This window comes from Aquarana catesbeiana, unplaced genomic scaffold, assembly GCF_042186555.1.
Source record: "Aquarana catesbeiana isolate 2022-GZ unplaced genomic scaffold, ASM4218655v1 unanchor213, whole genome shotgun sequence".
Classification (NCBI taxonomy): Eukaryota; Metazoa; Chordata; class Amphibia; order Anura; family Ranidae; genus Aquarana; species Aquarana catesbeiana.
This window is the reverse complement of record NW_027362639.1, coordinates 140,760-156,756: the sequence shown is the minus strand read 5'-3', so window position 1 is coordinate 156,756 and position 15,997 is coordinate 140,760. Positions and strand designations below refer to the sequence as shown.

The window sequence follows — 15,997 nt, the reverse complement described above, 5'->3', positions numbered from 1 at the left end:
CCACAGTCACATCAGTCTCTATACAGAGGAGCTTACACTCTAATGTCCCCTCCCCCACAGTCACATCACTCTCTATACAGAGGAGCTTACACTCTAATGTCCCCTCCCCCACAGTCACATCAGTCTCTATACAGAGGAGCTTACACTCTAATGTCCCCTCCCCCAGTCACATCAGTCTCTATACAGAGGAGCTTACACTCTAATGTCCCCTCCCCCCACAGTCACATCAGTCTCTATACAGAGGAGCTTACACTCTAATGTCCCCTCCCCCACAGTCACATCAGTCTCTGTACAGAGGAGCTTACACTCTAATGTCCCCTCCCCCCACAGTCACATCAGTCTCTATACAGAGGAGCTTACACTCTAATGTCCCCTCCCCCACACATCAGTCTCTATACAGAGGAGCTTACACTCTAATGTCCCCTCCCCCACAGTCACACAGTGATATATATTGGAGATGTTGGGTGGATGAGATCTCTGACATAGGTAGTGGCGTAGTAATATATAACAGGAAATGCAAGTCATCCTCCCCTCCCCCCTCCTCTCTCCCCCTCCCCCCTCCCCCCTCCTCTCTCCCCCTCCCCCCTCCTCTTCCTCCTTATTTACTTTTACTTTCGTTTCAGGACTTTCTCGACTCTTCCGGATTCTTCTCCCTCCGCAACTCATCACTGTGCTGGAGACATCCTACCCCTCCCCCACCCCGCCTGACACCCCCCCTCCTCCTAGGGGGGCTCTGCACCCCTCCCCCACCCCGCCTGACACCCCCCCCTCCTCCTAGGGAGGCTCTGCACCCCTCCCCCACCCCGCCTGACATCCCCCCCCTCCTCCTAGGGGGGCTCTGCACCCCTCCCCCACCCCGCCTGACATCCCCCCTCTCCTCCTAGGGGGGCTCTGCACCCCTCCCCCACCCCGCCTGACACCCCCCCTCCTCCTAGGGAGGCTCTGCACCCCTCCCCCACCCCGCCTGACATCCCCCCTCTCCTCCTAGGGGGGCTCTGCACCCCTCCCCCACCCCGCCTGACATCCCCCCTCTCCTCCTAGGGGGGCTCTGCACCCCTCCCCCACCCTGCCTGACACCCCCCCCCCTCCTCCTAGGGGGGCTCTGCACCCCTCCCCCACCCCGCCTGACACCCCCCCCTCCTCCTAGGGGGGCTCTGCACCCCCCCTCTCCCAGGGTGACCCCACATCCCCTCCCTTCCTCCCTGGATGACTTCGCTCCTCCTGGGGTGATTGTGGATCTTCCATGATGGACGTTCGGTGAGTACAGAGTGATCTCCCCACTACCCCTATTACATAGACCGGCCCCACGGGGCCCTAGAGTGTACACTATGAATGAGGGGCCCCAGGAGTGTACTCTATGAATGAGGGGCCCCAGGAGTGTACACTATGAATGAGGGGCCCCCAGGAGTGTACACTATGAATGAGGGGCCCCAGGAGTGTGCACTATGAGTGAGGGGCCCCAGGAGTGTGCACTATGAGTGAGGGGCCCCAGGAGTGTGCACTATGAGTGAGGGGCCCCAGGAGTGTGCACTATGAGTGAGGGGCCCCAGGAGTGTGCACTATGAGTGAGGGGCCCCAGGAGTGTGCACTATGAGTGAGGGGCCCCAGGAGTGTGCACTATGAGTGAGGGGCCCCAGGAGTGTGCACTATGAGTGAGGGGCCCCAGGAGTGTGCACTACGAGTGAGGGGCCCCAGGAGTGCACTCTATGAATGTGGGGCCCCAGGAGTGCACAATGTAGATACAGGGCCCCAAAGAGAAGCGGGTAGCGGGATGTTGCTCCCTCGGAGGAGGATCTGTAGAATCAGAGGCTCTCCTAATTCTGCGATGTAATTCACTCCCTTTCCATACAGCCCCGCCCCCTGTGGGTCTCCTGCAGCCCCGCCCCCTGTGGGTCTCCTGCAGCCCCGCCCCCTGTGGGTCTCCTGCAGCCCCGCCCCCTGTGACCTCATTCTCCTCTCATTCCCCAATCCCCGCTGTTATTGGTCACAAGTAGCTAATACTATGAATACAGTTACCACCCCTGAGGGACCACTCGCTGTATATTAGGTATACTTGAAGGCCTCCCATTGGCTTAGTTCCAGAACGCAGGAGGTGATTGGACGTTGCACACGGGGGAGACTAGGGAATCTCGTAGACCCCGGGGGATGGGCCGGCAGGCTCGTGGTGGGTCGATCTTTGGGCTGACCCAATTATCTGCCCCTTCATGGAGTCTCCACCCTGAGCGCTCATATACTCTGTGTGTGTGTGTAATATATATATATATATATATATGTGATGTGATGGAGTATATTGGGGTGTATATATATATATATATATAGTAGTGATGGAGTATATCGGGGTATATATATATAGTAGTGATGGAGTATATCGGGGTATATATATATAGTAGTGATGGGGTATATCGGGGGGGTATATATATAGTAGTGATGGGGTATATCAGAGTATATATATAGTAGTGATGGAGTATATCGGAGTATATCGGGGGGTATATATATATATATATAGTAGTGATGGAGTATATCGGAGTATATCGGGGGGTATATATATATATAGTAGTGATGGAGTATATCGGAGTATATATATAGTAGTGATGGAGTATATCGGAGTATATCGGGGGGTATATATATATAGTAGTGATGGAGTATATCGGGGGGTATATATATATAGTAGTGATGGAGTATATCGGGGTATATATATATATATATTACACACAATGCTGTGAGAAAGTATTTGCCCCCTTTCTGATTATTTTATATATTTCTCACACTTGAATGTTTCGGATCATCAAACAAACGTTTTTATTACACAAAGATAATCGGAGGAAATACAAAATGCTGCCATAAATGATGGTTTGAATTATTAGAGGAGACGTCCTTTTTAGGCTCCTCCTCTGGGTCACAGGAGTGTAATTGGTTTTGGTCTGAAGTCCGCTCTTTGCTGACATCACTGCCATCGATCGATAGACCATGTCGTCCCGACTTCCCACATCGGGATCCGCCAGCTGCCTCGATTGATGGTCTCAGCGAGCCAGACCCCGCCCCTCCACAGCTCAGCGCTCCAATGAGGGTGGAGAAGCAGACCAGGAGAGACGCTGATTGACGGGCAGCATCTCTCCGCTCGGGGAGGAGTGAGAATCAGCGATGTTCGATCGGTCTGATGCTCCATCCACCGAGTTCAGTATGATTAGCAAACAAATCCCCCAAACTTCTCTTCAAAGGCAAAAAATCCATCCAAACCTGCCTGGCTTTATGTGAAGAAGTAATTACCAGTCACCATAATACCTGGTTGTCTCACCCTTGGTGCCGATAACTGGCAATGAGTCTTTCACGTCGCTGTGGAGGGATTTTGGCCCACTCTTTGCAGAAGTGTTTTCATTCAGCCACATTGGAGGGTTTTCCCAGCATGAACGGCCTGTGTGAGGTCATAATACAGCATCTCAATGGGATTCAAGTCCGGGCTTTGAGTAGGCCACTCCAAACCCTACATTTTGCTTGGTTTGAACCATTTGGAGGTGGACTTGCTGGTGTGTTTCAGATGATTGTCCTGCTGCATAACCCGAGTGCACTTGAGCTCGAGGTCAGGAACTGATGGCCGGACATTCTCCTTTAGGATTTTCTGGTAGAACTCAGAATTCATGGTTCCATCAATTATGGTAAGTGGTCCAGGTCCTGAAGTAGCAAAGCAGCCCCAGACCATCCCCCTACCACCACCATGTCGGACTGTTGGGATGATGTTCTTGTTATGAAATGTATTAGTTTTATGCCAGATGTAACGGGACGCAAACCTTCCAAAAAGTTACATTTTTGTCTCATCAGTTCACAGAATATTTGCCTAAAAGTCTTGGGGATAATCCCGATGTTTTTTGGTAAATGTGAGATGAGTCTTTGTGTTCTTTTTGGTCAGCGGTGGCTTTGGCCTTGGAACTCTCCCATGGACACCATGTTTGCCCAGTCTCTTTCTTATTGGTCAGCGGTGGCTTTGGCCTTGGAACTCTCCCATGGACGCCATGTTTGCCCGGTCTCTTTCTTATTGGTCAGCGGTGGCCTTGGCCTTGGAACTCTCGCATGGACGCCATGTTTGCCGGTCTCTTTCTTATTGGTCAGCGGTGGCTTTGGCCTTGGAACCCTCCTTGGATGCCATGTTTGCCCGGTCTCTTATTGGTCAGCGGTGGCTTTGGCCTTGGAACTCTCCCATGGATGCCATGTTTGCCCGGTCTCTTTCTTATTGGTCAGAGGTGGCTTTGGCCTTGGAACCCTCCCATGGATGCCATGTTTGCCCAGTCTCTTTCTTATTGGTCAGCGGTGGCCTTGGCCTTGGAACTCTCCCATGGACGCCATGTTTGCCCGGTCTCTTTCTTATTGGTCAGCAGTGGCTTTGGCCTTGGAACTCTCCCATGGACGCCATGTTTGCCCGGTCTCTTTCTTATTGGTCAGCGGTGGCCTTGGCCTTGGAACTCTCCCATGGACGCCATGTTTGCCCGGTCTCTTTCTTATTGGTCAGCGGTGGCCTTGGCCTTGGAACTCTCCCATGGACGCCATGTTTGCCCGGTCTCTTTCTTATTGGTCAGCGGTGGCCTTGGCCTTGGAACTCTCCCATGGACGCCATGTTTGCCCGGTCTCTTTCTTATTGGTGAATCATGAACACTGATCTTACCTGAGGGAAGTGAGGCCTGCAGGTCTTTAGATGTTCTGGGTTCTTTTATGACCTTCTGGATGAGTCCTTGTTGAGCTCTTGGAGTGATTTTTGTAGGCCGGCCACTCCTGGGAAGGTTCACCACTGTTCCAAGTTATCTCCATTTTGTGGATAACGGCTCTCCCCGCAGATCACTGGAGTTCCAAATCCTTACAAATGAAACCCTTCCAAGACAATACATGAACATTACTTTGTTTCTAATCTGTTCTTGAATTTTGTTACATTGCGACATGATGTGTGGCTTTTTGTGATCTGTTAGCTTCACTTTGTCAGACGGCTTCTATTTATGTAATTTCTTGATTCAACAGGTCTGGCAGTAATCAGGCCTGGGGGTGGCAAGTGAAATTTAATCAGATTTCATTCATGCTTCAGCATGGGAAGGGAAAAATTACTTTTTCACACAGGGCCAGGCTGGTTTGAACATATTTTTTCCCTTAATAAATCAAATAATAATTAAAAAATTGCATCTTGGATTTCCTCGGATTATCTTTGTGTAATATTAACATTTGTCTGACCCGAATCATTTAAGTGTGAGAAATATGCAAAAAAATCAGGAGGGGGGCAAATACTTTTTCACAGCACTGTATGTGTGTGTGTGTGTATGTATGTATGTACACACACAGTGCCTTGAAAAGTATTCATACCCCTTGAAATTCCCCACATTTTGTCACGTTACAACCAAAAACGTAAATGTATTTCTTATCGTACATCACGGGACACGAGCCATAGTAGTTACTATGTGGGTTATAGGCCACCTTCTTGATGGACACTGGCACACCCTGAGACAAAATGTGCACTCCCTATATAACCCCTCCCACCTCCCTATATAACCCCTCCCTATATAACCCCTCCCTATATAACCCCTCCGACATCCCTATACTGGGAGTATATCAGTTTTTTTCACCAGTGTCTAAGGTGTTGGTCACGAGTGAAGATGTGCTGACCTCCTCTGGGGCAATCCTTGCTGGGGCAATCCTTGCTGGGGCTAGCTATGCAGCCGGATCCATTCAAAGTGTCTTTTTGGCCAAATTGAATGGTACCCTGGCCTCGTATCCGAAGAAACGAGGTCTTGCCTGTAAACACTTCTCTTTTTAGAGAGCTGGACCCCGGGATCCAGTACTTTTGGTATTAAGGCCATAAAGTTTTACCGGCGGTGGTTCTATGATAGGTCCAGGATTGTGGGTTCCCCCGAGGGTCCCCGGCTCCTGAAGGTGTAACAGAACCCACCGTGAAGGGTGAAGATTGGGTCTGTTGGTTTACCACAGAAAACCTTGCGGCGGGAAAGGTAAGTGGAGTTTTCTAAGAAATGTTTTAATTTTTCTTATGAATGTCTCCTTTAAATTCAGTAAGTGTTGTCATGCCTATGTGTCACCACTGGAGGCTGTATTCAGCACTTACCATCTCATGCTTCTCAGAAAGCCCACGTTGTGTCTAGGAAACAGCAGTTCTTCCTCCAGCCAAGCATCAGACCTTCGGTAAGTCTGGGGGGGTTTCCTCTCCCCACCAGACTCCCCCCTGTGCTGTTTTTTTTCTTCCCTTCTGCTCAGGGAAAGAGCGCCACAAGTTTTTTTTAAAAAAAGAAAAAAACGCTGCAAACAGCATGCTGCTCGGCGGCTTCCAGACCCCCCCTCGCCATTTCTCCTTTCCTCCCTGTGGATCCCATAGAATCAGGAGCCCACGCTCGCGCAGGAAAGAGTTCTTTTTTTTAAAAAGAGGGGAAGGGCCGTAGGCAATGGGGGGCAGGGCTTAGCGCAGCCTTGGCGTCCTCCAACGTAAAGCGCGGGAAGGGAGGTTTTAAAAGGCACCATTTGTGCTGTTAGGTGGTATTAAGAGTTTGGTGACACAGGCATTCCTTTGACACATTTACTATTTGCATCAGGCTGAGCATTAATGACAGGGCTGGACTATTGCTCAAGCAGTGGATGCATTCCTTCTGCTGGTACCTCTGCTTTGTGCATCGGGCTATGGTCAGAAGGGGGGGTGAAAACATCTCAAAAAAGGGCTCTAAAAGGACTACTACAGTCACACAGGAGCCTAGAACCATCCCAGTAAAGATGGCATCCTCCCCTGAGAGTGATATAGCTGGTCAGAGTGAGCAGTCAGGAGGGGCTGGTGTTGCAGCTGCTCTTAACACTTCAGCCCCTGTGTATATTACTAAGGAGGTTTTTTCTTCAACCGTTTTAAGCTTGGAGCAAAAAATTGATGCTTTAATTTCATCCCAGAGTGGGACTAAGCGCAGCAGGTTCTCGTCCATTGCTCAGGACCCTCAAACTGAGGAACAAGAAGCGAGAGATGATGAATTCCTTTCAAAGGACCAGGAAGCAGCTGAAGTCTCCTCTTCTGAAGAACCTAATATGGAAGGATCAGGTTCACAAGAAAGGTTGTTGGTACAATCTCTCACTGAATTGGTCCGCTCCACATTTTTACTGCCAGTAAAGCAGTCAGTCGATGAGCCCACTTCTGGTTTGGGTTCAATAAAAGCCTCCCAATCTGATCTGTTTTTCCTATCCATTCATGGCTAAGGAAGCGTTATGTATTCTGAGTGGGAACACCAGATAAACAGTTTTTTCCTCCAAATAAGTTTTCACTACTTTATCCTATGGAGGAAGAGTTTTATAAGAAATGGGGAATTCCAGCAATTGACGCTGCTATATCCTCTGTGAATAAAAACCTGACTTGTCCAGTAGACAATGCTCATATGCTAACGGATCCAATGGATAAGAAGTTGGAGTTTCTTTTTAAAAACTATATTGCGCTGGCAGGTTCATTCGTTCAACCTGCACTGGCAGCGATTGGAGTATCTCAGTCCTTAAAGGACCAGTTTATAGAGGTACTCACAATTATTCCTGGTCAGCAGGCCCAGGATTTGGCTGGAATATCAGAAGCGTTGTGTTTTACAGTAGATGCTATGAGAGATTCTATTCTCCAGGCCTCATGGCTCAAGGGCTGGTACATGTGCGTAGAATCCTATGGTTGAAAAATTGGTCAGCCGAAGCGCCATGCAAAAAGCTCTTGGCCAGTTTCCCTTTTCATGGTGGACAGTTGTTTGGAGACGATCTGGATAAGTATATCCAAAGAATTTCTAATGGAAAAAGTCCCCTTTTACCGGTTAAGAAGAAGTTTAAGTATTTTTCTTTTTATACGTGCTTCTTCTCCAGTGCCGAGGGCATCAGCCTCCAGGCAGTCACGATGGCCTCCACTGTCAGGTTCAAGAGGTAAACTTCAGGGTCAGTCCCAGGGTCAAAAGAGGACCGGGGGGGGGGGGGAACCCACAAAACAAAATACTAAAGACTCCTTATGAAGGGGCGCCCCTGCTCGCCTGAGTGGGGGGAAGGGTTCTACAGTTTTCAAAGATCTGGCAGGAGCAATGCCAAGACGGAAGGGTGGCTTCCTCAATTTCTCAAACTAGAGTTCCGAGAGTTCCCACCTCCTCGTTTTCTCAGATCAAACGTTCCCAGAGATCCAGTGAAAAAGAAGTCTCTCTTTCTAGCTTTGGATCATCTCTTGTCTCAAAGAGTAATATCGCTTGGTCCCACTGGAACAGCAAGGTTTGGGGTTTTTTTTTCGAACCTGTTCACGGTTCCAAAACCAAGCGGAGATGTCAGACCCATTTTAGATCTCAAAGATCTAAACCGGTTTTTGAATAACCGTTCCTTTTGCATGGAGTCAATCCGATCAGCAGTCTCCATCCTACAAGGGGGAGAACTTCTGGCGTCAATCGACATAAAGGATGCTTATCTCCATATGCCGATTTTTTTTTTTTTTTTTTTTTCCCCCGCTCACCAGAAATTTCTACGCTTCAAGGTAGAAAATCTTCATTTCCAGTTTGTAGCTCTGTCTTTCGGTCTAGCTACTGCACCTAGAATATTTGCAAAGGTCCTGGCTCCTCACTTAGCCAGGCTAAGGGTTCAGGGTATAACAATACTAGCCTACTTAGATGATCTCTTGATAGATCAATCGGTAGCCCGCCTATACCAAACTTTGGTCACCGCAGTCAGCTACCTGGAATACCTAAGTTGGATTCTCAGCCTAGAGAAATCCTCCTTAAAACCATCAAGGAGGTTGCTGTACTTGGGTCTGATCATAGATACAGCTCAGAAGAGGGTGTTCTTGCCCCAGGAAAGGATTAGTTGGTCAAGACAAAGAAGAATCCTTCTATTCGACTTTGCATGAAATTGTTGGGAAATATGGTGGCTTCTTTCAAGGCCGTTCCTTTTGCGCAGTTTCATTCAAGACTGCTGCTAAACAGTATCCTGTCAAATTGGAACGAGAAGATCCAAGCTCTGGACTTCCCAATGCGTTTATCCCCCATTTTGTGTCCAGAGCCTCAATTGGTGGTTAATATCCAAGAGTCTTCAAAAAGGAAAATCCTTTCTACCGGTTACCTGGAAGGTGGTAACAACAGATGCCAGCCTTCTGGGCTGGGGAGCAGTCCTGGAAGAAGCGTCTGTCCAAGGGAAATGGTTCAAATCAGAGATGACCTTGCCCATCAATATTCTAGAGATTCGGGCAGTGCGCCTGGCCCTGGAGGCCTGGATGTCCAGACTACAGAATTGTCCTGTCAGAATCCAATCCGACAATGCCACAGCGGTGGCCTATATCAATCACCAAGGGGGCTCGAGGAGTCGTGCGGCCCAGAAAGAAGTGAATCATATTCTATCTTGGGCAGAAAACAACATTCCTTGCCTATCAGCAATCTTCATTCCAGGGATAGAGAATTGGCAGGCGGACTACTTAAGTCGCCAACAATTGTTCCCGGGAGAATGGTCTCTTCATCCTGACATATTTCTGTCAATATGTCAGAAATGGGGAGTTCCGGACGTGGATCTGTTTGCTTCAACAACAAGATCGACAAATTTGTGTCAAGGACAAGGGTTCCAATGGCATACGGAACAGATGCCTTTGGTCTTTCCATGGGATCAGTTTTCACTGATTTATGCATTCCCTCCTGTTCTGCTGCTTCCACGTCTTCTTCGCAGGTTCAAGCAAGAAGGGAAGGAGGTGATTCTGGTGGCCCCAGCGTGGCCCAGGAGGTCCTGGTTTGCCAAGATCATAAAGATGGCGGTAGGGGACCCTTGGACCCTACAACTGTGGCCAGACCTTCTCTCGCATTGGTCCGGTATTCCATCCTACCTTACAAATGCTAAATTTAACGGTTTGGCTATTGAGACCCACATTCTGAAAGACCGTGGGCTGCCAGCTTCAGTAGTTTCTAGTTTGGTTAATGCTAGGAAGCCGGCCTCCAGAGTCATATACTATAGAGTCTGGAAGGCATATGTCTCCTGGTGTGAATCCAGGGGTTGGCACCCCAGAAAGTATGTCATTGGTAGGATCCTTGAATTCCTACAGATGTGATTAGAGATGAAGTTGGCCTTGAGTACTATCAAGGGCCTGGTGTCGGCCTTATCGGTATTGTTTCTACGACCACTTGCTTCACACTCTCTGGTTCGTAACTTTATTCAGGGGGTAACTCAGATTAATCCCCCAGTTAAATCATCCCTGAACCCTTAAATTTATTTAGTCCTGTCGGCTTTACAAAAACAGCCTTTTGAGCCAATTCGAGATATTCACTTGGTCCTCTTGGTGAGGAAAATAATTTTCTTGGTTGCTATATCTTCTGCAAGAAGAGTATCAGAGTTGGCTGCTCTTTCTTGTAAAGAGCCATATTTGATTATTCATAAGGATAAGGTTATATTGTGGCCTCATCCTAATTTCCTACCGAAGGTAGTGTCGGGTTTTCATTTAAACCAGGATATTGTTCTGCCTTCGTTTTTTTCCAGAACCTCGTTCTGTGCAAGAAAAGTCACTACATTCTCTTGGTGTGAGCGGTCAAGGTCTATTTGAAAATGACCGCTCAGATTTGTAAAACGGATGTTTTGTTTGTGTTGCCAGACGGTCCTAAGAGAGGACAGGCAGCATCAAAATCTACTATTTCTAAATGGATTTGTCAAGTGATTGTTCAAGCTTATGGTTTAAAAAGGAAAATTCCACCTTTTCATATTAAAGCGCACTCCACCAGGGTTGTTATTGCCTCTTCGGCATTGCATCACCAACCCTCTATGGCTCAGATCTGCAAGGCTGTAACTTGGTCTTCAGTCCATATATTTACCAGATTCTATCAGGAGGATGTCGCCTTTGGGCGCAGTGTACTGAAGGCTGCAGTATGAGTCCTCTAGTCTCTTGGTGCCCTACTTTTTGTTGGCACCCCTCAGTTGGCATTGCTATGGGACATCCCACATAGTAACTACTATGGCTTTGTGTCCCGTGATGTACGATAAGAAAATAGGATTTTTATAACAGCTTACCTGTAAAATCCTTTTCTTTGAAGTACATCACGGGACACAGAGGTCCCGCCCCTCTTTCTAGTATACACGTGTATTGCTTTGCTACAAAACTGAGGTACTCCCAGTAGTGGGAGGGGTTATATAGGGAGTGGACTTCTTGTATTAAGGTGTGCCAGTGTCCATCACCTGAAGGTGGCCTATAACCCGCATAGTAACTACTATGGCTCTGTGTCCCGTGATGTACTTCAAAGAAAAGGATTTTACAGGTAAGCTGTTATAAAAATCCTATTGGGATTTTATGTGATAGACCAACACAAAGTGTCACATAATTGTGAAATGGAAGAAAAATGATATGTGAAAAGTGTGGGGGGGGGGGACATTTGTATGGCGCCCCCCGGAGTCAATACTTTGTAGAGCCCCCTTTCTCTACAAGTCTTTTTGGGGATGTCTCTACCAGCTTTGCACATCTAGAGAGGACATTTCTGCCCATTCTTCTTTGTAAAATATCTCAAGCTCTGTCAGATTGGATGGAGAGCGTCTGTGAACAGCAATTTTCAAGTCTTGCCACAGATTCTCAATGTGATTTAGGTCTGGACTGTGACTGGGCCATTCTAACACATGAATATGCTTTGATCTAAACCATTCCATTGTAGCTCTGGCTGGATGTTTCGGGTCGTTGTCCTGCTGGAAGGTGAACCTCCGCCCCAGTCTCAAGTCTTTTGTAGACTCTAACAGGTTTTCTTCTAAGATTGTCCTGTATTTGGCTCCATCCATCTTCCCATCAACTCTGACCAGCTTCCCTGTCCCTGCTGAAGAAAAGCATCCCCACCACATGATGCTGCCACCACCATGTTTCACGGTGGGGATGGTGTGTTCAGGGTGATGTGCGGTGTTAGTTTTCCCCACACATAGCGTTTTACTTTTAGGACATAAAGTTGAATTTTGGTCTCCTCTGACCAGATCACCTTCTTCCACATGTTTGCTGTGTCCTCCACATGGCTTCTCACAAACTACAAACAGGACTTCTTATGACTTTCTTTCACCAATGTCTTTCTTCTTGTCACTCTTCCATAAAGGGCAGATTTGTGGAGAACACGACTAATAGTTGTCCTGTGGACAGATTCTCCCACCTGAGCTGTGGATCTCTGCAGCTCCTCCAGAGTTACCATGGACCTCTTGGCTCTTCTCTGATGAATGCTCTCCTTGCCCGGCCGGTCAGTTTAGGTGGACGGCCATGTCTTGGTAGGTTTGCAGTTGTGCCACACTCTTTAGATTTTCCGATGATGGATTGAACAGAGCTCCGTGAGATGTTCAAAGCTTGGGAGATTTTTTTATAACCTAACCCTGCTTTATACTTCTCCACAACTTTATCCCTGACCTGTCCTGTGTGTTCAGGACCCAGACTGAGGACCACGGGAGCAGGACCCAGACTGAGGACCACGGGAGCAGGACCCAGACTGAGGACCACGGGAGCAAGACCCAGACTGAGGACCACGGGAGCAGGACCCAGACTGAGGATCACGGGAGCAGGACCCAGACTGAGGACCACGGGAGCAGGACCCAGACTGAGGACCACGGGAGCAGGACCCAGACTGAGGACCACGGGAGCAGGACCCAGACTGAGGACCACGGGAGCAGGACCCAGACTGAGGACCACGGGAGCAGGACCCAGACTGAGGACCACGGGAGCAGGACCCAGACTGAGGACCACGGGAGCAGGACCCAGACTGAGGACCACGGGAGCAGGACCCAGACTGAGGACCACGGGAGCAGGACCCAGACTGAGGACCACGGGAGCAGGACCCAGACTGAGGACCACGGGAGCAGGACCCAGACTGAGGATTAGGACCTAGACTGGTGCATGGCCCCATAACATTGAACATCATCCTCCTGGTGACTTTGTAATGAAAAGATATTCTCTGCAAGACCCCAGAATGTTAAACCTGCCTTCTCCTGGTCAATATGTAATACAGGGATGCTCCCTGCGAGGCCCCCAAACATAAAACATTGAATGTTCCTTCTCTTATAAGATGGGATAATACACTGAGCACATTTGATCAGAGGGGATGATACACTGAGCACATTCGATCAGAGGGGATAATACACTGAGCACATTCGATCAGAGGGGATCATACACTGAACACATTCGATCAAAGGAGATAATACACTGAGCACATTCGATCAGAGGGGATAATACACTGAGCACATTCGATCAGAGGAGATAATACACTGAGCACATTCGATCAGAGGGGATAATACACTGAGCACATTCGATCAGAGGGGATAATACACTGAGCACATTCGATCAGAGGGGATAATACACTGAGCACATTCGATCAGAGGGGATCATACACTGAACACATTCGATCAGAGGAGATAATACACTGAGCACATTCGATCAGAGGGGATGATACACTGAGCACATTCGATCAGAGGAGATAATACACTGAGCACATTCGATCAGAGGGGATCATACACTGAGCACATTCGATCAGAGGGGATAATACACTGAGCACATTCGATCAGAGGGGATAATACACTGAGCACATTCGATCAGAGGGGATAATACACTGAGCACATTCGATCAGAGGGGATCATACACTGAACACATTCGATCAGAGGGGATAATACACTGAGCACATTCGATCAGAGGGGATAATACACTGAGAACGCTCACAGAACGAATGTACATACAGGTGGTTTGGACGAATAACTGTCCAATGTGATTTTTGTCTGTCCTCAGGGCTGAGGTGGAGGTTTTGGGACTTACTGAAGACGTGGACAACGACTTTCTTCTGCTTTACTTTGAGAATAAACGGCGCTCAGGAGGCGGGGAAATACAATCGGTCTCCAGGAACGGGTCGGTGGGGTTAATCACATTTTCAGATCCTGGAGGTAAGTGACTCCTCACAGCGACCAATCACAACCAACCTCCAGAGGCAGGAAAAACACCAACCCCCCACATCATGGATATCTCCTGTATATAACGTGTCAGATAGTGGAGGAGGAAGCAGTGATTGATCAGTAATCTGTATATAAGGTGATGGGGGGGTGTCTCTGATCAGATAGAGGAGGAGGAAGCAGTGATTGATCAGTAATCTGTATATAAGATGATGGGGGGGGGGGTCTCTGATCAGATAGAGGAGGAGGAAGCAGTGATTGATCAGTAATCTGTATATAAGGTGATGGGGGGGTGTCTCTGATCAGATAGAGGAGGAGGAAGCAGTGATTGATCAGTAATCTGTATATAAGGTGATGGGGGGGGGGGTCGAGGAGGAAGCAGTGATTGATCAGTAATATGTATATAAGGTGATAGAGGAGGAGGAAGCAGTGATTGATCAGTAATCTGTATATAAGGTGATGGGGGGGTGTCTCTGATCAGATAGAGGAGGAAGCAGTGATTGATCAGTAATCTGTATATAAGGTGATGGGGGGGGGGGGTCCCTGATCAGATAGAGGAGGAGGAAGCAGTGATTGATCAGTAATCTGTATATAAGGTGATGGGGGGGGGTGTCTCTGATCAGATAGAGGAGGAGGAAGCAGTGATTGATCAGTAATCTGTATATAAGGTGATGGGGGGGGGTCCCTGATCAGATAGTGGAGGAGGAAGCAGTGATTGATCAGTAATCTGTATATAAGGTGATGGGGGGGGGGGGGGGTGTCTCTGATCAGATAGAGGAGGAGGAAGCAGTGATTGATCAGTAATCTGTATATAAGATGATGGGGGGGGGGTCTCTGATCAGATAGAGGAGGAGGAAGCAGTGATTGATCAGTAATCTGTATATAAGGTGATGGGGGGGGTCCCTGATCAGATAGTGGAGGAGGAAGCAGTGATTGATCAGTAATCTGTATATAAGGTGATGGGGGGGGGGTGTCTCTGATCAGATAGAGGAGGAGGAAGCATTGATTGATCAGTAATCTGTATATAAGATGATGGGGGGGGGGTCTCTGATCAGATAGTGGAGGAGGAAGCAGTGATTGATCAGTAATCTATATATAAGGTGATGGGGGGGGGGGTCTCTGATCAGATAGAGGAAGAGGAAGCAGTGATTGATCAGTAATCTGTATATAAGGTGATGGGGGGGGTCTCTGATCAGATAGAGGAGGAGGAAGCAGTGATTGATCAGTAATCTGTATATAAGGTGATGGGGGGGGGGGGGGTCTCTGATCAGATAGAGGAGGAGGAAGCAGTGATTGATCAGTAATCTGTATATAAGGTGATGGGGGGGGGTGTCTCTGATCAGATAGAGGAGGAGGAAGCAGTGATTGATCAGTAATCTGTATATAAGGTGATGGGGGGGGGTGTCTCTGATCAGATAGTGGAGGAGGAAGCAGTGATTGATCAGTAATCTATATATAAGGTGATGGGGGGGGGGTCTCTGATCAGATAGAGGAGGAGGAAGCAGTGATTGATCAGTAATCTGTATATAAGGTGATGGGGGGGGTCTCTGATCAGATAGAGGAGGAGGAAGCAGTGATTGATCAGTAATCTGTATATAAGATGATGGGGGGGGTGTCTCTGATCAGATAGAGGAGGAGGAAGCAGTGATTGATCAGTAATCTGTATATAAGGTGATGGGGGGGGGGGTCTCTGATCAGATAGAGGAGGAGGAAGCAGTGATTGATCAGTAATCTGTATATAAGGTGATGGGGGGGGTGTCTCTGATCAGATAGAGGAGGAGGAAGCAGTGATTGATCAGTAATCTGTATATAAGGTGATGGGGGGGGGGGGGGTCTCTGATCAGATAGAGGAGGAGGAAGCAGTGATTGATCAGTAATCTGTATATAAGGTGATGGGGGGGGTGTCTCTGATCAGATAGTGGAGGAGGAAGCAGTGATTGATCAGTAATCTGTATATAAGATGATGGGGGGGGGGTCTCTGATCAGATAGTGGAGGAGGAAGCAGTGATTGATCAGTAATCTGTATATAAGGTGATGGGGGGGGGGGGGGGTCTCTGATCAGATAGAGGAGGAGGAAGCAGTGATTGATCAGTAATCTGTATATAAGGTGATGGGGGGG

The 15,997-nt window shown here is 48.3% G+C and overlaps 1 protein-coding gene across 2 annotated transcripts in view; it reads left to right on the top strand.

The window, feature by feature from the left end:
- The first annotated feature begins 1,101 nt into the window (after positions 1-1,101).
- PARP10 (poly(ADP-ribose) polymerase family member 10) overlaps positions 1,102-15,997 on the top strand; it is a 98,582-nt gene continuing 83,686 nt past the window's right edge. For both annotated transcript variants that reach the window (XM_073611150.1, XM_073611148.1), the window contains exons 1-2: positions 1,102-1,257; positions 13,721-13,872. In XM_073611150.1, the coding sequence (XP_073467251.1) occupies positions 1,244-1,257; positions 13,721-13,872 (166 nt within the window). In that variant the 5' untranslated portion in view covers positions 1,102-1,243. The remainder of the gene's footprint in view (positions 1,258-13,720; positions 13,873-15,997) is intronic.